Source organism: Podarcis vaucheri (genome assembly GCF_965113315.1).
Source record: "Podarcis vaucheri genome assembly, chromosome: 5".
NCBI lineage: Eukaryota > Metazoa > Chordata > Lepidosauria > Squamata > Lacertidae > Podarcis > Podarcis vaucheri.
Genome location: NC_138763.1, coordinates 5,682,132 through 5,703,347, shown reverse-complemented (window position 1 = coordinate 5,703,347; position 21,216 = coordinate 5,682,132). Strand labels below are relative to the sequence as shown.

Below are 21,216 nucleotides of genomic sequence, written 5' to 3'. Positions count from 1 at the left end.
GGAAGACAGGAGTGCCTGGCGTGCTCTGGTCCAGGGGGTCACAAAGAGTCGGACACGACTAAACAACAACAACATCCCACCTTTCCTTTTCAGAGTTGGCCTTTCCAGTTTATCCTCCACAACAGCCCTGTGAGGTAGGCGAGGCCAAAGGAGAGTGACTCGTCCAGGCTAACCCAGTAAGCCTCCTTCCTGAGCGGAGATGGGATCCCTGCCCTTCCAGGTAAATATATATCATGCGGATGTAGAAATGGGTCAATGCTCCCATCTCCATTTTCACCGTCGTGTGCTTCCGATTATTTAAATGCGATGACTTCCGGGAAAGCCTTAAATGTCACGTTGAACACGTGTTCAGCGGGAAAGGTTGAACACCTTTGCTGCAGATCAATCCTACGCCTGTTTACTCGGAAGTAAGCCCCGGCACCGATTCCGATGCTACAGAGTTCTGGAGCCAGGCCGCCGGATCCTGTGCAGGTTTACTCGGAAGTAACACACACGCACGCACACGTGCCTAATTTGTGGAATTTCCTTCCCAGTAAACACGCACGGGCTCGGGCTGCCGTTAGGACTTTGACCTTAAGCGCGGACTGTGCACGGAGCGAAAGTCCCCATCATGCGCTTTTGCACGGGAGTAAGTCGACCCATCCAAAACTGAGCGCGGGGGGTTGCTGCACTCGATCCGGAGCAGAAACCCTCTGGCTCTCGCAGAACCACTTACTCCCGAGTAGACCTGCGTGCGTGCCTGTGTGCGTGCGTGCACGTGGAGAGACCTTTTACTCCCGAGTAAGCCGCTCCCGGCTCCCCTCCTGTCTTCCCCAGCAGAAGCAGCCCAGCCCGAGCTCGCTCCGGCCCGTCAAGGCAGGAGGCGGGGATCGGGGCGGCGCCGGGGGCGGCGCGTCGGGGCGGGCCAGTTTGCGCCCTGGAGGTGCCGGCGGCGGGGCCGGCCGTCGTAGTCCTGTCCCGTCGGGTCCCGCGCGCTACAGCGCCGTCGGAGCGAGCCGCGACCATGCCCCGGCCCGCGAGAGGCTCCGGCGGGCCGTCGGAGCGGAGCCCGCTGCTGAATTACCGGCTGTGCAGCAGCGTCTCGGTGGAAGCGGAGCCGTCCGCGGCCAGGGCCGCCGGGGCGCGCAAGCTGCCCACCTTCCTGGGCGTCGTCGTGCCCACGCTGCTCTCCATGTTCAGCGTGGTGCTTTTCCTGCGCCTCGGTGAGTGGGGCTTTCGCAGCGTGGCTGGAGGAATCTGGCTTACTATTGTTAGTAGTATTGTTACTTTTATTATTTAGTTCGAAAATCGAGTTGAGCGCGCGTGGCGGAGATCGCATCGCGTCTTAAGAAGCCGCCTGGCCCGGAAAGCTCAGTTTGGAGGCGGCGGGGAAGCGCTCGCCCTTTGCCTATGCTCAGGAAACCTGGCTCTCAGAGCTGGAGAACCAGGGGAGGGAGCAGCCCTTTGGTTCAAGCCTCATAGTTGCCGCTGTAGGCGTTAGGTGAGCCAGGGATCTCCCGGCCCTCGCTGGAAACTTGCCTTGGGGTGGCAAGGGAACAGGGCTGGCTTGCTTTGCAGGGATGTTGTACAGCAGGGACTGGACAGGTGGGACTGATGTGAGTCCAGTAATATCCTAGGCCACAGGATTCCCTGCTGCTGGTGAGAAGATGCCTTGAGATGAAGGCTCTGTTGGCGCCTACATAAACCTGACAAATATTGTTTCACATCTGTTTTAAAGCTCAGTCTGTGCAGAGGTTGCCGCCTCTTCCCCTGAACTTGTTGTCCTTCCTGTTTAAGCCAGGTTCTCCCTGAGGCAATAACCCTGTGTCCAGGTGTGGGCTTCTATAGATGTTCCTCATAGTATGTTATCCAAATATATCAAAATACGCCCCTGTTCATAAAAAACTAGCATCTCAGGGAGCAATGTCGGCTAGAACCCTTCTCCCTGTCATCCTAGGTTTCTATGGGCAGGGCTTATCGTTTATGCATGGAGCTGCTTTGGGTCATGTTACTTCCCTGCCAACAGCTCTGCTGTCTGGAGTGGAACAGATCAGAGCTGACTCCTGCAGTGAGAATTAAATCCTAGTGACTGTCTGCTGACTTCCTCTTGGCTTTGGGGCACCCTGCCCAACAGCACCTTATAATTAACCAAGTCTTATAAGTCCTACACTAACCCAACACATCAGTGCCCTACTATGGGGCCTTTTAACTAGCCTGGCAACTTACCCCACCAAATGCCAGCTTCCTTAACACCCTAGGAAGTGGTTCTCAAACTTTTTTCTCTGGACCACACTTTCTCTATAAAGACTTGTTTGTGCCACCCCGAATTTTTCATTGATAAGAAATACATTGGATAATAATAATAATAATAATAATTTATTATTTATATCCAGCCCATTCGACTGGGTTTCCCCAGCTACTCTGGGCGGCTCCCAACAGAATTAATGATAATAATAAAAATGATAAAACATAAGACATAAAAAACTGCCTTCAGACGTCTTCTAAAAGTCAGATACAGTGGTGCCACGCAAGACGAAAATAATCCGTTCTGTGATTCTCTTCGTCTAGCGGTTTTTTCGTCTTGAGAAGCAAGCCCATTGACGGATTAGCGCTTTTAGCGGCTTTTAGCGGCTTATCAGTTTATCGGATCAGCTGATAAGCGGCTTAGCAGCTTAGAAAAAGGGGGGGGGAGGAAAAAACACCCGCAGGAACTCGCAAGACATTTTCATCTTGCGAAGCAAGCCCATAGGAAATTCGTTTTGCGAAGCACCTCCAAAACGGAAAACTCTTTCGTCTAGCGAGTTTTCCGTCTTGCGAGGCATTCATCTTGCGGGGCACCACTGTAGTTGTTTATTTCCTTGACATCTGGTGGGAGGGTGTTCCACAGGGCAGGCGCCACCACCGGGAAGTCCCTCTGCCTCTTTCCCTGTAACCTTACTTCTCGCAGGGAGGGAACTGCCAGAAGGCCCTCGGCGCTGGACCTCAGTGCATGATGGGGGTGGAGACACTCCTTCAGGTATACTGGGACGAAGCAACAACTTGTGGCAGTGTAAACGTAGAACACAACTATTTATAATATGATCACAGGTAAAGTAAGGGACATGGGTGGCTGTGGTCTAAACCACAGAGCCTCTTGGGCTTGCTGATTGGAAAATTGGCGGTTCGAATCCTTGCAACGGAGTGAGCTCCCGTTGCTCTGTCCCAGCTTCTACCAACCTAGCAGTTTGAAAGCACACCAGTGCAAGTAGATAAATAGGTACCGCTCCAGTGGGGAAGGTAAACGGCATTTCCATGCGCTCTGGCTCTTGTCACGGTGTTCCCTTGCGCCAGAAGTGGTTTAGTTATGCTGGCCACATGACCCAGAAAGCTGTCTGTGGACAAACGCCAGCTCCTTTGGCCTGAAAGTGAGATGAGCGCTGCACTCCATAGTCGCCTTTGACTGGACATAACTGTCCAGGGGTCCTTTAACTTATGATCACAGGACATCCAGAAGGTATAAAACAATGCAGCTACATAAGAGCATAAATCATTTCCAGAATATAATTACCGATATAAACTCTTATGTACGTTAAGGATGCATACAAAGTCAGTGAGAGGCATGAGCTTGGTTTTGCTGGCAACTCTCACCATCTCAGCAAAACAAAGAAGCCTTTCTCTTGTCTGGTCTTTCTCCGAATCACTTGACGTTCTTGCTTTCCTTTTGGAAAGATATCTACCCATATTTGGCAGATAAAAAAGATATTGTCATACTATAGTATACAAAGCCACACTGAAATGTTTAAATGTTTATTTGATGGCCCTTGAATCTTCCCATCTCACTTGCCACCCTCTCCTGCCACACCCTCCGAGAATCACTTTGCTACAAGACCAGGGGTAGGCAACCTAAGACCCGGGGGCTGGATGCGGCCGAATCGCCATCTCAATTCGGCCCGTGGATGGTTCGGGAATCAGCTTGTTTTTACATGAGTAGAATGTGTCCTTTTATTTAAAATGCATCTCTAGGTTATTTGTGGGGCATAGGAATTCGTGCATTTTTTTCTCCAAAATATAGTCCAGCCCACCCAGTGGCGTAGTGTGGGGGTGCAGGGGGGGCCGGCCGCACCGGGCGCAACATCTGGGGGTTAGGGTTAGGGGGCGCAAATCCATGGGTTAGGGGGCGCAAATCCACGGGTTAGGGGGCACAAATTACTTGCCTTGCCCCGGGTGCTGACAACCCACGCTACGCCACTGAGCCCACCACATGGTCTGAGGGATGGTGGACCGGCCCACAGGCCTTAAAAAGATTGCTGACCCCTGTACAAGACCCATATCCACTCTTTAATGCCTGCCGTGCAGGGACCTCGACTTCAGCTGCACCCTCTAGCCTTACTCCCTAGAGCATTTTTTCTGATCTGGCGCCTGGAATACAGTGTTACTCCTGTGTTCCTGATCACCACATTCAGCTCTCATACTATCTGCACTAGTGGTCTGTGCCCCACAAAGACCCCTCTTCTGTTAATACTCTCACGCTTTTAGCAGTTAACTTCTACTTTCCTCTTCCAAAACCCTTACAAACAACCGCAGCACCTCTGCTTTGGTCTCTCCTTTGGTCGCCGTACAAGCCAAGACTCCTGCCTCTTATCAACTTGCCCCACTCATGTTATTGCAGTAATGGCTACCTAACTCCTTTCCAAATGCCCACCTCTGTTCTGGGCTATAAATACTCCTCATTGGCCTACCCGCCTGCAGCGAATTTGAAGCGTCTTCAGGGAACCAGGCTGGGATTGGTGGAGATGCTGTAGTCCAAAACATTTGGAGGGCACCAGGTCAGGGAGGGATGGGCTTTGGGCCTTTACCCAGCAGCTTGAATTGGACTTGGGAGAGACTAGGCAGCCTGTCGTCAGCATCCGTCTGTCTTGAGAGACAATGGAGTGTGCCTCCGGGGGCAAAGTCAAACTGCTGCCTTAGCAGCATTGAAGTTACCTCTCTGTGGTGCAAACCTCAGCTATGTGTCTGGAGGTCCTGGGCTGCCCAGACGACAAGACCCAGTGGCGTAGCGTGGGGGGTGCAGGGGGGCCCGGCTGCACCGGGCGCAACATCTGGGGGTTAGGGTTAGGGGGCGCAAATCCATGGGTTAGGGGGCGCAAATTACTTGCCTTGCCCCGGGTGCTGACAACCCACGCTACGCCACTGACAAGACCCCCCTCTTGGCCTCCCTGATGGGGTCCAAAGGACAGCAGAGCAAGACATTTGGCACCAGCTTGGCTGCAGGAGTTGCTGGAGGGAGGCGACCAAGGAGCCATACAACCGTCTTGGGGACTGCACTCCAGATTTGTGTATGGTTTACTCCAGAGTTTTCCAAACTTTTTATGTTGGTAACACACTTTTTATTTATTTATTTTTTTATAAAGTTTTTTATTGGTTTTACAAAATTTTTTAAAACAATACAAACATATAAAAAGACATACAAACATGTATAGTTTCATAACCTTTTTTTTCATAAACCATGTTTCTCAGACTCCCCCATACCTCCCCTTTCTGCATCCCAATGTCCAAAAGTTTTTAGCAACTTTAAATATATTCTGTCAGTCCTCTGTCCTCTTAGTCTTTCTTTCAGTCTAGTCTTATATCGCTGTAACCCTTTCTTACTCAAAACCTCGACATTCTAGCATTCATCAAGTTTATAATAGTCCTTAAGATAGATTTTAAATTTCTTCCATTCTTCTTCCGCCGTCTCCTTTCCCTGGTCGCGGATTCTGCCAGTCATCTCGGCCAAAGTCATATAGTCCATCACTTTCATCTGCCATTCTTCCAGGGTGGGTAGATCTTGTGTCTTCCAATACTTTGCGATGAGTATTCTTGCTGCTGTTGTTGCGTACATAAAGAACGTTCTGTCTTTCTTTGACACCAATTGGCCGACAATGCCCAAGAGAAAGGCCTCTGGTTTCGGTAACACACTTTTTAGACATGCGTCATTTCATGACACAGTAATTCTGTTATATATAGATATAGATATAGATACACACCCACACACACATATATAATTTTTATTAGTTTTTTAACATCATTTCCAACAGTAATTAAACATGCTTTTAGATCTTATACAATTTTTTTACTTCCCTCAATCTCATCTGAAAATTTTCCAATCTAATCTCTTAGTATACATTTCTTACTTTCCCTATGACATTTAAATCTCATAACTGTTATCTCTATTCTTTTTCTGCTTTGTAACGTTTCATAGATTTCTTCTTACAAAACTTCTTGCAGTCCTACCAGCGTAACTTGTTGATTACAGTTGCTCTTCAAATAGTTCATCTAATTTCTTCCAATCTTCTGTGAATCTCTGGTCCCGCAGGTTTCGAATCCTTCCTGTCATTTTGTCCAATTCTGCATAATCCATTAATTTTTTCTGCCATTCTTCTTTCGCACGACATAGTAATTCAGTTTTACTAGCAAAAGGGAGGGTAAACTAACTCCTTTCCAGCCCCGGGAGGAACTCGGGGTGTGTTCATACGACACAACCACACACTGCAGCCGACACAGTAACGTGGCACGACGTGCAGTTTGGATAGCTCTGATTTACTCCTTAGCCTTTTCTTCATCCAAAGAAGAACCTTTAAAGCCCTTCACGGCCTAGGACCCTCGTACCTATGGGACTGCCTCTCCTGGTATGCCTCACCGAGGACCTTAAGGTCCATATATAGCAACACCCTAGAGGTCCCAGGCCCTAAGGAAGTCAGATTAGCCTCAACCAGAGCCAGGGCCTTTTCAACATTGGCCCCGGCCTGGTGGAACGCTCTGTCTGAAGAGACCAGGGCCCTGCAAAGATCTGATTTCTTTCTGCAGGGCCTGTAAGACAGAGTTGTTCCGTCTGGCCTTTGGCTTGGAGCCAATTTGATTCCCTCCCCCTCTTTCTTTTTTCCTTTTTCCTTCTGTGATGGAACTCCTCTTTGGGGACTTCCCTGGCTTTTTTCTGGCCCATTTAGGACCAGTCTGGATAGTTAGCCTTGGTGAAGACTTGATGTTTTTATCCCAAAAAAGTTTTTGATTTGAGTTTCCACTGAAAGGAGGCTGCATTTTAATGTTTTGATGTTGTATTTTAATCTTGTTTTTTAAGTTGTATTTCGATCAATTGTTTTATATTGGGTGTTAGCTGCCCTGAGCCCGGTCTTGGCTGGGGAGGGCGGGGTATAAATAAAATTTATTATTATTATTATTATTATTATTATTATTATTAGCTATTTTTCCAGCATTGCAGGGGGTTGGACTAGATGTCCTTCGGGATCTCTTCCAACTCGACAATTCTATGATCCTCTCTTGCTGGGACCTGCTACTTAAGTCCGCTTGAGCGGAAGCAAATGTCCCTGCTCCCTCTGCCCCAACACACACCTGATGTTCGATCGCAAAGTGCTTTCTCTCAGAAATGGTTGTGGCAGCTGGGAAAATGAAGGAAGCGAGCCCGTAAGTGCTGGCCGTAATAAGCCTTCGCTCTTCTTGGGCTTTGGGCCAGCCGGGGTCACTCCAGTCGTTATATCCCCTTGCGTCTTGATTAATACCTTTCTGCAGCTGTAATGGAGCACTCAGGCTGCAACTTGGTGTTAATTAAGTGTGCAGGGTGGCCGTGCGAGAGGTGATGTGGTTTGTAAGTTCTGGGCTGGAACCACAACTGGATTAAGGCACCGTCTCGTAGGCACACAAAAATCTGTTCAGTCCAGCATCTTGTTTCTCCCAGTGGCCAGCCAGATGTTTTGGGAAGACCACAGCAACAACCCTTCCTTCCTGAGTTTCCCCATGCAGCAGCTATTGAGAGATAAATGGTAAAGGGACCCCTGACCATTAGGTCCAGTCGTGACTGACTCTGGGGTTGCGGCGCTCATCTCGCTCTATAGGCCGAGGGAGCCGGCGTTTGTCTGCACACAGCTTCCGGGTCATGTGGCCAGCATGACTAAGCCGCTTCTGGCGAACCAGAGCAGTGCACGGAAACGCCGTTTACCTTCCCGCCGGAGCGGTACCTATTTATCTACTTGCACTTTGACATGCTTTCGAACTGCTAGGTTGGCAGGAGCAGGGACCAAGCAACGGGAGCTCATCCCGTCGCGGGGATTCAAACCGCCGACCTTCTGATCAGCAAGTCCTAGGCTCTGTGGTTTAAAACCCACAGTCCCACTGTCTTTACTGGTGCATTCCTGCATTGCATGGGGTTGGACTGGATTACCCTTCCAACTCTATGGGTGCAGTAGCGCCCCCAAAGTAATCCAGCGTCAAGAGCCCAACTCTGGAAACCAAACGGGGTGGGGTGAGGCGCACTTGTAGAGAGCGCGTTTGGCATAGACCTGACTGACATACATCCCACCACCTGGAGAATGTGGAAGATTTCTCCCTCCAAACCCGAGCGCCGAATTGCAGAAATGACTTCCAGAGGGCAGCCGTGTTAATCTGTTGGCAGCTGAAGCAAAAGCCTTGTGGCTTCTGCAAGAGACTTTCTGGTTCGATTTGGCTGAGGCCTTTCCTGGCCTTGGGGAGTCCTCTAAATTGGGAGGCACAAAGTTGCCGAAATGGTGGCAGTGAGGATATGTGTGTGTTTCGAAATACGCTTTCGATTATATGCCGAGTTCTTTGCACGCTCAGAGCAACGGAAGCATTGCAGCGGGGCTAGATCGAAATGGCTCTTGTTAAAATGTGTGTGTGTCTTCCAGAGTTCAAAACGTTTGCGCCAAAGCATGAAGTTTGCACATCCGTGTGTCTGACTGGACTCTAAATCTAGACGCAGCAACCGTCACCAACAGTTAGCACTTAAATCGGTTTGATGTAGTTTGCATGTTTCAAAAGATTTCAGATTTATTTCTGTTAAGTGAGAGGAAAATGATTGAAGCGTTGCTGGCCTCCCTCTCTCTGCCTGGAGGGGCAGGCAGTATTTCGGAGTCTCTTGCCGTGCGCCCATCCTAGACGGCAACAGGTGGAGTATCTGCTTTACCCAGGTCACATTTATTTTTTACGACAAATGGCTGCCCATGAGAAAGCAATCAGGAAGGCCTGCAAGAAATGGAAGCATCTCTTAGGAGGGAGAAAGGAAGACGTTGGATCACCTTTTCCCCTCCTTCACTAAGCGATCTCCCGTGTTCAGTCTTCAGCCTTTCCTTAGTGCCTTACACTGAGTCAGACTTGGTCTATCTCATTATTGTCCACTCTGACTGGCAGCATCTCTCTGGGGGTTCAGGAAGGAGACTCTCCCAGTCCTACCTGAGATACTGTGGATTGGGACCTTCGACATGCAGAGCAGATGCTCCAGCTCTCCTCTGAAGAAGTGCTAGTGTAGGATTCAAAACAAGGCATGTGGTTTTGAATTCACTTGAAATATAAGTCTATTTGTAAGCTGTTCCATTGTTTGAAATGCAGGTTCTTTGTCCTGGAAGCAGACTGCCATCATTTGGCTTGCCTGAGTGATCTGAACAGTCTTCTTCGCAAATATTCATTTAGGCTTAGTCAGTAGGGTATGCGACTCTTAATCTCAGGGTCATGGGTTCAAGGGGCAAAAGATTCCCGCATTGCAGGGGGTTGGACTAGATGACCCTTGGGGTACCTTCCAATTCAACAGTTCTATGTTGCTAAGATTTTGACTTTTGACCTGTCTGATTTGTGTGGGGCAGACAGGATTTGAAGTTGTTGTGGGTGATTGGGGGGCAAGGACTTTGGACTCAAAGCCTTTCAGTTCCCACAGATTGGGCTTGGTAGTTTTGCTCTTCGTTGCATTTGGTTTAGAAGTACTCTGGGATTCAGATCTGGTTTCCTCCTCTTCATCGCTCATTGAAACGCTTCAATTCTGCTTTTTCAGCACGTGGTTACTGCAGTCTCCAATATGCCCTACAGTTCTGTCGTCCCCCCATGTGCGCATGCAGTCTTCAGTTTGGGATTGGGCACAGAATCTGGAGCATCGGCTTTCCTAAGCAAATCAAGTTTCTAGTCCATATGAAAAGTCAGCTGTGGCAACCAGTTGTGATTTCAGGGTCTTCCACAGTTCTCTCTCCTCCCACCGCACCCCATTGAAGTAGAAAGATTCTCTCATGCCAATTTTTTTGTTTTCCAGCTAAGTTTTAAACCTTACAGCAACATTATGTTAATTATTATTCTAATTAAGCTTATTGTTTATTTAAAAACAACAACAACAACAACTGCTGGTTGAGGGAGTCCTGAGCAGGACCAGAAAGCAAAACAAACAGAATGCAGAACAAAGAGCCTGAATATAACAATTTTTGTGTGTGTGTGTTAATTGTGGTGAAGGTAAAACGGATTCTATTCCAAGAAAAGCTCAATTTCCTGCACCACTTCCTATATCCCTTATACAAGTCTGCAAAAAGTTGTTCATTTTGAATAATGGATCCCCCCCCCCCCCAGTTTCCTGCATGTTCTAACAGGCTCAGACTGTTCTTTTTTATGTATGTAAAAAGACTGCAGTTCCATTGAATTTGGTGGGAATATACTTTGGGCAAGTGTCTATGGGACCGCAGCCTTAATCAAGGAGAAACTAATAGTAATAGGATACTGTAGAAATTAAACCGGGATCTGTGCAGCCTGATAGTATATGCCAGCCTTAACAAAGGCCAGGAATGCCGTGCAGTTACACCCTGGGTTCCCTTGCAAGCATTCTTAAATATTTAGATCTGAACCCCGTGGGGGAAAACAGGACACAGGGTTCTTTCAGAACTGTCCTGATCTTCCTTATGACTCAGGATCTGCTCATTATCCTGGGATCCTCTCTTTTTGCAGCGAAAGCCAGCTCTGAGCAGAGGGCAGAGTCCAAGCCCTCCCCCTAGCAAGGAAGAAATTGGGCAGCTCGCTTTGCCAGGTCCATGTGATTGGCGGGGTGTGGGGGGGCACACCCTCCACAGATTTGCTCAGGGCAGCTGGGGACAGTTTAAAGCTGTGTCCACAGCCCACGAGCTCCGCAAGGCTCAAATCCATTTTCTCTGCTCATCCTTTCTCGATCACTTTTAGCTTCCCCCAGAAGCATCCGGAGGTCAATCAGGGTCATCCCTCTTGCAAAATCTGCCTGCAGAAACCTTTTCCTCCCTTGAGTTGCAAGTAGCACTATCTCCAGTCTCCGTTGTGGGACAGAATATACAGCTTGGGGGCTGCCTTAGCCAGGGCCTGTGACACCAGTGGTGCCCTTGATTCAGGATTAATTAGAGCAAAGGCAATTTCCATGTGCATGGCCTCAGCAAGGATGCTCTGCTTCTTCAAGCAATAAATTATACTTTAAATAAAAGATCTGGGAAACAGTGGGAGGTGTTGATACCTAGGGAGGGATAGCTGAGCTCTGGCATTTGTTCTGTTCAAAACTGGAGCAGGGAAATCCCTTTTCATCCGAAGGGCCCCATTCCCACTTGTGGGGGCCGCATGCCAGTCAGGGGCGTGGCTAGAGGCAAAAGTGGGCGGAGCCACAGGAGTGACTCTTTGAACAGCATAGGCTACATTCTGGCCATGGAGAAGTCGAGAGTTTTCTGCTTGTCTCTCCATTTTATCCTCATCCTAGGATCATAGCAGGGACGCAGGTGGCGCTGTGGGTTAAACCACAGAGCCTAGGACTTGCCGACCAGGAGGTCGGCGTTTGAATCCCTGCGACAGGGTGAGCTCTCATTGCTCAGTCCCTGCTCCTGCCAACCTAGCAGTTTCAAAGCACGTCAGAGTGCAAGTAGATAAATAGGTACCGCTCCGGCAGGAAGGTAAAGGGCGTTCTGGTTTGCCAGAAGCGGCTTAGTCATACTGGCCACATGACCCGGAAGCTGTACGCCGGCTCCCTTGGCCAATAAAGCAAGATGAGCTCCGCAACCCCAGAGTCGGCCACGACGACCTAATGGTCAGGGGTCCCTTTACCTTTACCTTTATGATCATCGCAGCGATAGGCCTGGTCTGTGGGATGTGGCACTTCAGAGTACGTTAAGGAAAAGTGTTCTTGCCTAGCTTGTTCCCTGCCTTGCTAGATTTCTACTTGCAGGCGTTTTCTTTCCCCCTCTTTTTTGGAAAACGGGACCCTTTGCAAAAAAAACCAACCTATTTCCCACCTGTGGGCTGAAGTGGTCGAATCCTTGTAAATCAAGAAAATCTTAAAAACAACAAAACAAAACAAAAAGAAAACTACCTCACTTGATTCCTTCACATTGTTTACATCAGGAGGCATGAAGAAAGAGATTTGTTCTGCTGATAAACTAACTACCGTTTGGAGACTTAAGGTGGACTTTTATTTTGTGCTAGTGATTTTGTGGGACACGGCAGAGACTTATACGTGGTCTAGGATGGGGAAATGGTCCCAGGCGTTTCGGTGCTTGCGGTGGAAATTCTAGTTGGTCCCCCCCCACCCTCCCCACTAATAACTGGGAAGTTCCCTTGCACAAGCTCCCTTGAAATGAGTGGGTCTTGCTCAGCAGAACTTCCCTGTCAGGTGAGACACATGGAGGGGTCTCTCTAAATAGTCCGCTTTGCTGCTGTTACAGGAGACCCAAATCTCTTCCCCTCCCTTCTGGCAGCTTCGTCATGTTGCCTTATGACAGGGTTGCCTCAGTTCTCAAATAACTCTGTGATCTTATGAAAGTCGCCTTTCTTCTTCTTCTTCTTCTTTTAAAAAACTAACAAACCAAAGAGAAATCGAAAGCGTGAAAATCCCAGGGTGGAGACAGTTTGGAATTCCCCCACACAGCTCTGGAAGAAGTGGCTTGATTTCTTTACCCGGCACTGACTGGCTTCCTTTCGCTCTGCTGCTGAGGTTTTCTGGAAATCTCAGACTGTCAGGGCAGGGTGGCTGAGTAACACCCCCCCTCCAAAAACACAACACCCAGCCTGCGGTTGCAAGGGGAAAGGCACCACTTCCGGGTCTGCGTGTTTGCCCAATGCCAGCTGAGCCGGCAACACGCAGAGGTTCACGACCTGCTTCCCCTTTGCAGGATTTCTGCACAGAATTGCTTTGGAAACCTGTCAAAGGTGATGTGTGGTGCCAGAACAGGTTGGCTCTCCTGGTCAGCCCCGTGACCCTATCTTCTCCCAGTGTTAAAAACTCAGATATATATGTTAATCACTTTGTTGTTGTTTAGTCGTTTAGTCGTGTCTGACTCTTCGTGTCCCCCTGGACCAGAGCACGCCAGGCACTCCTGTCTTCCACTGCCTCCTGCAGTTTGGTCAAACTCATGTTCGTAGCTTTGAGAACACTGTCCAACCATCTCGTCCTCTGTCGTCCCCTTCTCCTTGTGCCCTCCATCTTTCCCAGCATCAGGGTCTTTCCCAGGGAGTCTTCTCTTCTCATGAGGTGGCCAAAGTCTTGGAGCCTCAGCTTCAGGATCTGTCCTTCCAGTGAGCACTCAGGGCTGATTTCCTTAAGAATGGATAGGTTTGATCTTCTTGCAGTCCATGGGACTCTCAAGAGTCTCCTCCAGCACCAGAATTCAAAAGCATCCATTCTTCGGCGATCAGCCTTCTTTATGGTCCAGCTTTCACTTCCATACATCACTACTGGGAAAACCATAGCTTGAACTATACAGACCTTTGTTGGCAAGGTGATGTCTCTGCTTTTTAAGATGCTGTCTAGGTTTGTCACTGCTTTTCTCCCAAGAAGCAGGCATCTTTTAATTTCGTGGCTGCTGTCACCATCTGCAGTGATCATGGAGCCCAAGAAAGTAAAATCTCTCACTGGCTCCATTTCTTCCCCTTCTATTTGCCAGGAGGTGATGGGCCCAGTAGCCCTGATCTTCGTTTTTTTAATCACTTAATGGCACCTTAAACCTTGGTTACAGTTGCCACAACAGAATATCTAGGTGCCATCTTTTTTACAAGGATATTATTACAGTCGTACCTTGGTTCTTGAACTTAAATCCATTCCAGGAGTCTGTTCGATTCCCGAAACCGTTCAAAAACCAAGGCGCGGCTTCCGATTGGCTGCAGGAGCTTCCGGCACTCAATTGGAAGCCACGTCAGACGTTCAGCTTCCGAAAAACATTCAAAAACCGGAACGCTTACTTCCTGGTTTTCTGTGTTCAGGAGCCAAAATGTCCAAGTACCAAGGTGTTTGAGAACCAAGGTACAACTGTATTATTATCCTGAACTATGGCAATTTGATCAACAAATTATCGCTGGATAGCAGATAAGAACTCGTGAGTGACTCCTATGGGGAAACCACAGCGATAACAGGGTTTAATCCAGGAGCAAAACATGTTCCCGTTCATTTGGGTTTTCCTCTGTTTCTTTTTATTATGGGGTTTCCAAAATTGACAAATTAATTTGCAGAGTTGTAAAATCGGCGTTTAAAACCAAAACCAAAACCAACCAACCCTCCTGATTCTGCTTATTAAACATAAATTGTGGTTTCACCTCGAGTCTCTTGACCAATTCTCCCCCCCGCCCCCAAAAATTTTTTTTACAGGGTTTCCACAAGGTTTCCTCACAGTAGTTCTTTTGTGGTGTCAGGCACATTCCCCAAGGCTGAAAAGCAGCAATATTTCGTCAATCTGGAAAACCGGATTGTCGCAGCGCCCAGCTAGAGAAGTCCATTGCAGCTGTGGATGGAGATTGTGATGGTGTCATTGTCGTGGGTGCCTGTTGCAGGTCTCTTATAGCACATTCACCCCCCCACACACTTGCTGCCCGCCCCGCGGTTCCCTCGGTTGCCAGATATATATGTACTCAATTTAAAAATCAATTGGCTTGTTTTCGAATCAATACCTTGTTTTTGCTTTACAGCTCTGAGGCCTTAAGGGAACTCAGTGGAGTTTATAAATCTAAATAAGTCAGGCCTCGACGCTTTAGAGCTTAAACGGTTCCGTGGAGAAGGGCGGGAGTGTTCCAGAAAGAGCCGTGTGAAACCCCAGAGGCCAGGAGGCTCTGATACGGCGTGAAACGGACAGCAGTTTGACGCTGCTAGGGCTTGTTAGCTGGGATCCGCAAAGGTCTGGACTGGGTTCTTGAGCCGAAGGACAGTTCTGGCCTGGTTCTGGCAGCAGCATGGGTGAGGGTGGGCCAAGAGGGTTATGCCTGGATCAGTGGACCCTCAGGTGGGCAGCATCCAGCTTGCCTTGGAGAACTTGGGCCAGTCGCATACTCTCAGGCAAGCCTACCTTAAAGGGTTGTTGTTGGGGTGATAGGGTACGTTTACCTGTGTTCGGTCCTTGGAGCCCGGAAGGAGAATGGCGGTGCAGACAAGGGTTAGAAACTCAGATAGATAAGCTAATCGCCAAATTGCACCTTAAACCGAGGTTATGTTCACCACATCTAGGTGGTTGTTTATTGCATTATTTATTTGTTTGTTTCATTTCTATATTGCTTTATATTTTAAAGAAAACCTGTCAAAGCAGTTTGCAACATAGTAAAATTTCAAACAATACAATCCAGAATAAAACCAATTCTGGCTTCAAGGAAAACATATCAGATTCTTCTTAAAGTGATACTTGGCTTTCCCCATATTTATTTATTTACCTACTTCATTTATAGAGCTGCCCCATAGCAGAAGGAAGCCAGTGTGGTTTAGTGGTGAGAGTGTTGGACCCGGACCTGGGAGATCAGGATTCAAATCCCCACTCAGTCAGGAATCTCACGGTGTGACCTTGGAGTCAGTCGCAGCCTCTTAACCTACTTTTCAGGGTTGTTGTAGGGGTTTAACTGAGAAGGGCGGAGAACCATGTACTCCTTGGAGAAAAAGGTGGGAGATTAATGCAATAAATAAGGTCTCTGGCTCACCTGCTTAGGAAAGCTGGAAGGATATGGAGATGTCAGCTGCCAATCTGGCATCCAGAGATCTCCACGTGATCGCAATTGGACCCGTGCCAGTCGCAAAATGCGCCTGGTGCCTGGCTAACTTCTAACCCTGGTGCAAACATTGGGGTGCTGCCCCACTGTGGAGGGGATAGGTTAGCTGCCACTGTTGCAGGGAGACTTGGATGGAGGCCTCGAGTCTTCCTTCGTTCCGGCTGCCGAGCTTTTGCCCTCTGGCACATTGCCACCTTCCTCTGGGCAGGGAACGTTGCCTCTTGGGTGCCTGCCGCTTAGACAGATCCCTTGATTCACAGAGCTGGAAGGCACTGCAAGGTGATAAAATTCTCCGGGGCTTGGTTTTCTACACATCCTTCTGTGTCTCATCCATACACAACACAGACATCCCTGCATGGAATTCAGCAGCCAGATTGCTGATTGAGGCAAGGCAGTCTGGTGCAACTGTGTTGGCGGCTTCTTCTTCTTCTTCTTCTTCTTCTTCTTCTTCTTCTTCCTCCTCCTCTTCCTCTTCCTCCTCCTCCTCTTCCTCCTCCTCCTCCTCCTCCTCCTCCTCCTCCCCTTCACCCTAAGATCCCAGGTGTATTTTTTTAAAAAAATGTTTTTATTAAAGGATTTTCATGGTTAACAAGGCTACATACAACGTCTCTGTTTTTGGGCACCCACCTTATTTTCACGGGACACGGGTGGCGCTGTGGGTCAAACCACAGAGCCTAGGAATTGCTGATCAGAAGGTCGGCGGTTCGAATCCCCGCGATGGGGTGAGCTCCCGTTGCTCGGCCCCTGCTCCTTCCCACCTAGCAGTTTGAAAGCACGTCAAAGTGCAAGTAGATAAATAGGTACCGCTCCGGCGGGAAGGTAAACGGCGTTTCCGTGCGCTGCTCTGGTTCGCCAGAAGCGGCTTTGTCATGCTGGCCACATGACCCAGAAGCTGTACACCGGCTCCCTCGGCCAGTAAAGCGAGATGAGTGCCGCAACCCCAGAGTCGGTCACGACTGGACCTAATGGTCGGGGTCCCTTTACCTTTACCTTATTTTCACACTTGCAAGTTGTTTTACATTGTTTTTCAAACTGTAACCTACCCTGAGACCTTAGGGTGGAGGGTGGCTAATAAATGAATGAATGAATAACGATACTAAAAAATAAATAATATTTAGCCCAGCCCTCGCTTTCCTGTTGCTGAAAAAATTCCCAGTCTGCAAGATAACCTGACACCCCCAGATTACTAAATTTATGCAGTTCATAAGGCTGCATTGGGTCACTTTAGTGCCCTTTTAAATCTCTCCCCCCTTTCCCATGTCTCCCCCGCCGCCGTCCCATTGTCCGTTTTCGATTGTCAGGTCCTAGGGAGCAGGGACCTGTTTCTGCGTGTGGATCTCTGTGGGGCGGCACCCACGCTTGGTGTGTTGACAATGAGGAGAATGCGGAAGAGGAATGCGAGGTTTGAACCTGCGGCTTCCCTTCCTGGATTCTGTGAAGATGACTCACGTTACTGTGTTGCAACAACTCGTGCATAAATTGGTCTAGTTGGCTAATTGGGAGTCTGCAGGTTACAAAGGAGCCATGTGTTTAGCAAGTCACCGGGTCATCCAAGGTGATCGGGAGTTTAGGTACAACTATTTTACTTTTAAAAGACAACTGAAGGTGGCCCTGTTTAGGGAAGTTTTTAATGTCTGACGCTGTATTGTTTTTAATATTCGATTGGGAGCCTCCCAGAGTGGCTGGGGAAACCCAGCCAGATGGGTGGGGTATAAATATTAAATTGTTGTTGTTGTTGTTGTTGTTGTTGTTGTTGTTGTTGTTGTTATTATTATTAGACTTAATATTTTATGTAATTCTGTCATACTCCATTTTACCAAAGTTGTCCATTATTTTTGCCATTTTGCCCCTTCCTCTATGACCCACATGGAAAGGAAGCCGGCTAGCAGAGGAGAAGCAGATCATTCCTTTGTCAGTCCCCTTGACAGAACTTTCAAACCCCGTTTCGCTTAGGGACTAGAAACCTGCATTTTTATCATGGTGACTCTGAGCCCCTAAGCAGGCCAGTAACTTGTGGACTTATTTATGAGGCTCTGATGAAGTATTTGCTTGTCAGGAGCCCATCAATGCCCTCAAGGGGCCTGGGATGGCTGCCCAAAACCAGAAACGGCGAAGGGGCATGTGCCTCTTCTTTACTGAGAGGGTAAAAACTTGCTTGGAGATTAAGGGAACACGGGAAGCCTTTAAGGCTGGTTTCTTTTTGGCTGCCCTAGCACTCCGGTCCTTTCCTGGGGGCTCTTGTTCCGGAGCAGGAGGTGGCCTAAAGAAACTCTGGGGGAAGGCGAGGAAAGTTGGGGCCACGTCCGCCCTCCATATTTCCCCCTCTGTTTCTCTCTCCATGCTGACAGGCTTTGTGGTGGGCCAGGCCGGGCTGTTCCAGTCGCTGGCCATGTTCGTCGTGGCCTATTTCATCATCGGGCTGACGGTTCTGTCGGTGTGTGCCATCTCCACCAACGGGGCCCTGGATGCGGGTGGCGCCTACTGTATCCTTCGCACGCAGACCCAGCGAGTGTCCGGTTGGCTTAGAGCATCTCCTAGCCCCTCCACAGCCATTGCACCAGGGGCTGCCACAAGCAGGCGGGGCTGCCCAGTGCTACAACAACATCAGGAATCAAAGCCTGTGGACTGTGGATTCCGGCTTCACAGTGGGTTGGCCTAGATGACCCTCGGGGGGCCCTTCCCACTCAGCGATTCTAGGATTCATTGAAGGCTGGTCCATTTGAGCAAAGGGGGCACTGCCCCACCAACCTCAGTCTGCCCTTAGCCAGCCCCCTCCTGTCTGTCTTCCTGCTTCCAACCATTCCCGGGGTTGGTGACGCCACTGCCATCACTGGCCTTTTGCCCCACCAATTTCTACTTTACACACGCCTTTGCAGCTATCTGTCGGTGTTTCTCGAACTTGGATCTCCAGTTCTTGTTGGACTGTGACTCCCATCATCCCTGACCACTAGCTATGGATGATGGGAGTTGTAGTCCAACAACAGCTGCAGACCCGCTTTTAAGAAGCACTGGTCTGTGTGACGGGTGCAGCAAACCTTAGTTTGGCCATCTTCAGCCTGATGCCCTCCTGGATTACAACTCCCAGCATGCTGGTTAGGAGCTGATGGGAGTTGTAGTCCAAAATGCTTGGAGGGCACCAGGGTGGCAAAGGCTGCCAATCTCCTGCCAAATGGCGTGTAGATGCTAGTGCCAGTACAGACCCTCCTCTTAGCTGCCTCTCAGGGTTGCTGGGTCCCCTTGACTTCTATGTTGCTCCTTGACGCTCCGGGCGCAGACATGATCAGCCGGGCGCTGGGGCCCGAATTCGGCGGCAGCATTGGCATCATGTTCTTCTTGGCCAACGTTTGTGCCAGTGCGCTCTACATCCTGGGGCTGGTGGAGGCGGTCGTGGATGACTTTGGAGCCCCCGCAGGTGAGTGCCATATGAATCTCCCCGGGAGATGCTGACCCCTGTCTGCACTGCAGGGTTTCCCTCTCTCTGCGTGCCAGGCAGCGAAGGTGCCTGCCCTGACCTCCTCCTTGCCTGTCCCCGCAGAGGGCGGCGTTGGCAGTGCCACCCAGGTCCTTCCTCGCGGCTACTGGTTCGACCTCCTCTACGGGACGGTCCTTCTCTTCCTCTGCCTGCTGGTCTGCCTCGTGGGCGCTGGCATCTACGCCAAGGCCACTTTCCTCATCTTCCTGATCGTCATGCTGGTGCTGGGCACCGTCTGCCTCAGTTTCTTCGTGGTGGCCCCCCGCAAGGTGAAACTTCCCCCGGGCATCGACGGCAACAGCACGGAGCAGGGCAATGCCTCCTTCACGGGGTTCAAGCACAGCACACTCCAGGCCAACTTGTTTGGTGAGTTTCACCTCTGCACTTGAAAAGTATTATTTTGTGGGGGGCGGGGGGCACAGAAGCTGTGACTCCGGAGGAGCGGGGAGAGAAACAGGAAGAGAGGGCCTTCTCTGTGGTGGCCCCTAAGCTGTGGAACTCCCTCCCCACAGAGATGTGCCTGACACCTTCATGGCACAGCTTGCAGAGGATGCTGAAGATGCACCTCTTTCCCCTGTATTTTGACCCTTGAAGGGGTCTGTTTTTAGGCTCTAGTATGTTGTTGTCATGGGGACACGGGTGGCGCTGTGAGTTAAACCACTGAGCCTAGGGCTTGCCGATCAGAAGGTCGGCGGTTCAAATCCCCATGGCGGGGTGAGTTCCCGTTGCTTGTTCCCTGCTCCTGCCAACCTAGCAGTTCGAAAGCACGAAGTGTGCAAGTAGATAAATAGGTACCACTCTGGAGGGAAGGTAAACGGTGTTTCCGTGCGCTGCTCTGGTTCGCCAGAAGCGGCTTAGTCATGCTGGCCACATGACCCGGAAGCTGTACGCCGGCTACAAAGCGAGATGAGCGCCGCAACCCCAGAGTCGTCTGTGACTGGACCTAACAGTCAGGGGTCCCTTTACCTTTACCTTTATGTTGTTGTCATAGAGCTGTAAGGGCCCCCCAAGGGTCATCTAGTCCGACCCCCTGCAATGCAGGAACTTCAATCATACATGACAGGTGGCCATCCAAACCTCCAAGGAAGGAGAGTCCACCACTTCCCGAGGGAGTCCGTCCCACCATCACTTTTTTGTGATTTTCCCAAGGGGAAAAGCAGCTCACAAAACTGTTTCAATAAACACATTCTTCACTGCCTCCCGCAGCCGACTACAGTGTGGATTACACAACGGGTCGCCTGATGAGTTTCAGCACCGTCTTTGCCGTCATGTTCAACGGCTGCACAGGAATCATGGCAGGTTCTAACATGTCAGGTGGGTGAAGACTTTTCACGGCCGTTTGCGGCGGGGCCATAGCCCAGTGGGCAGAGTGCATGCTTTGAGAACAAAGGGGTCCAGGTTCGACTCCATGGCATCATCTCTAGATAAGGCTAGGGGAGACCCTGCCTGCAATCCTGGAGACGCTGCCAGTCTGTGAAGGCAGCGCTGATCTCGATGAACCCACTGTCTAAAAAAGTGCAGAGTTGCAAAAGGCTCACAAGATGGTAACCAAAATCCAAGGGGGTGGAGCGGCCACACTCCGAGGAAAGGTTACAGCAATTTGGGGCTCATTGCTTTAGAGCAGGGGTAGTCAACCTTTAGTGACGCGGGTGGTGCTGCAGATTAAACCACAGAGCCTAGGGCTTGTCAGTCAGAAGGTCGGCGGTTCGAAACCCCGTGAAGGGGTGAGCTCCCGTTGCTTGGTCCCTGCTCCTGTCAACCTAGCAGTTCGAAAGGACGTCAAAGTGCAAGTAGATAAATAGGTACCGTTCCAGCGGGAAGGTAAACGGCGTTTCCGTGTGCTGCTCTGGTTCGCCAGAAGCGGCTTAGTCATGCTGGCCACATGACCTGGAAGCTGGACGCTGGCTCCCTCAGCCTGTAAAGCGAGATGAGCGCCACAACCCCAGAGTCGGCAACGACTGGACCTAATGGTCAGGGGTCCCTTTACCTAGTCAACCTTTTTG

At 49.8% G+C, this 21,216-nt stretch overlaps 1 protein-coding gene across 2 annotated transcripts in view; it reads left to right on the top strand.

The window, feature by feature from the left end:
* The first annotated feature begins 287 nt into the window (after positions 1–287).
* Positions 288–21,216, top strand: part of LOC309533058 (solute carrier family 12 member 9-like) — a 103,989-nt gene continuing 83,060 nt past the window's right edge. The window contains exons 1-5 of one of the 2 annotated variants that reach the window (XM_082224051.1): positions 288–628; positions 18,090–18,224; positions 19,016–19,153; positions 19,277–19,579; positions 20,420–20,527. In XM_082224051.1, the coding sequence (XP_082080177.1) occupies positions 430–628; positions 18,090–18,224; positions 19,016–19,153; positions 19,277–19,579; positions 20,420–20,527 (883 nt within the window). In that variant the 5' untranslated portion in view covers positions 288–429. Of the gene's footprint in view, positions 629–983; positions 1,203–18,089; positions 18,225–19,015; positions 19,154–19,276; positions 19,580–20,419; positions 20,528–21,216 lie in introns of those variants that run through there. The other variant, XM_082224050.1, reaches the window with a different exon arrangement.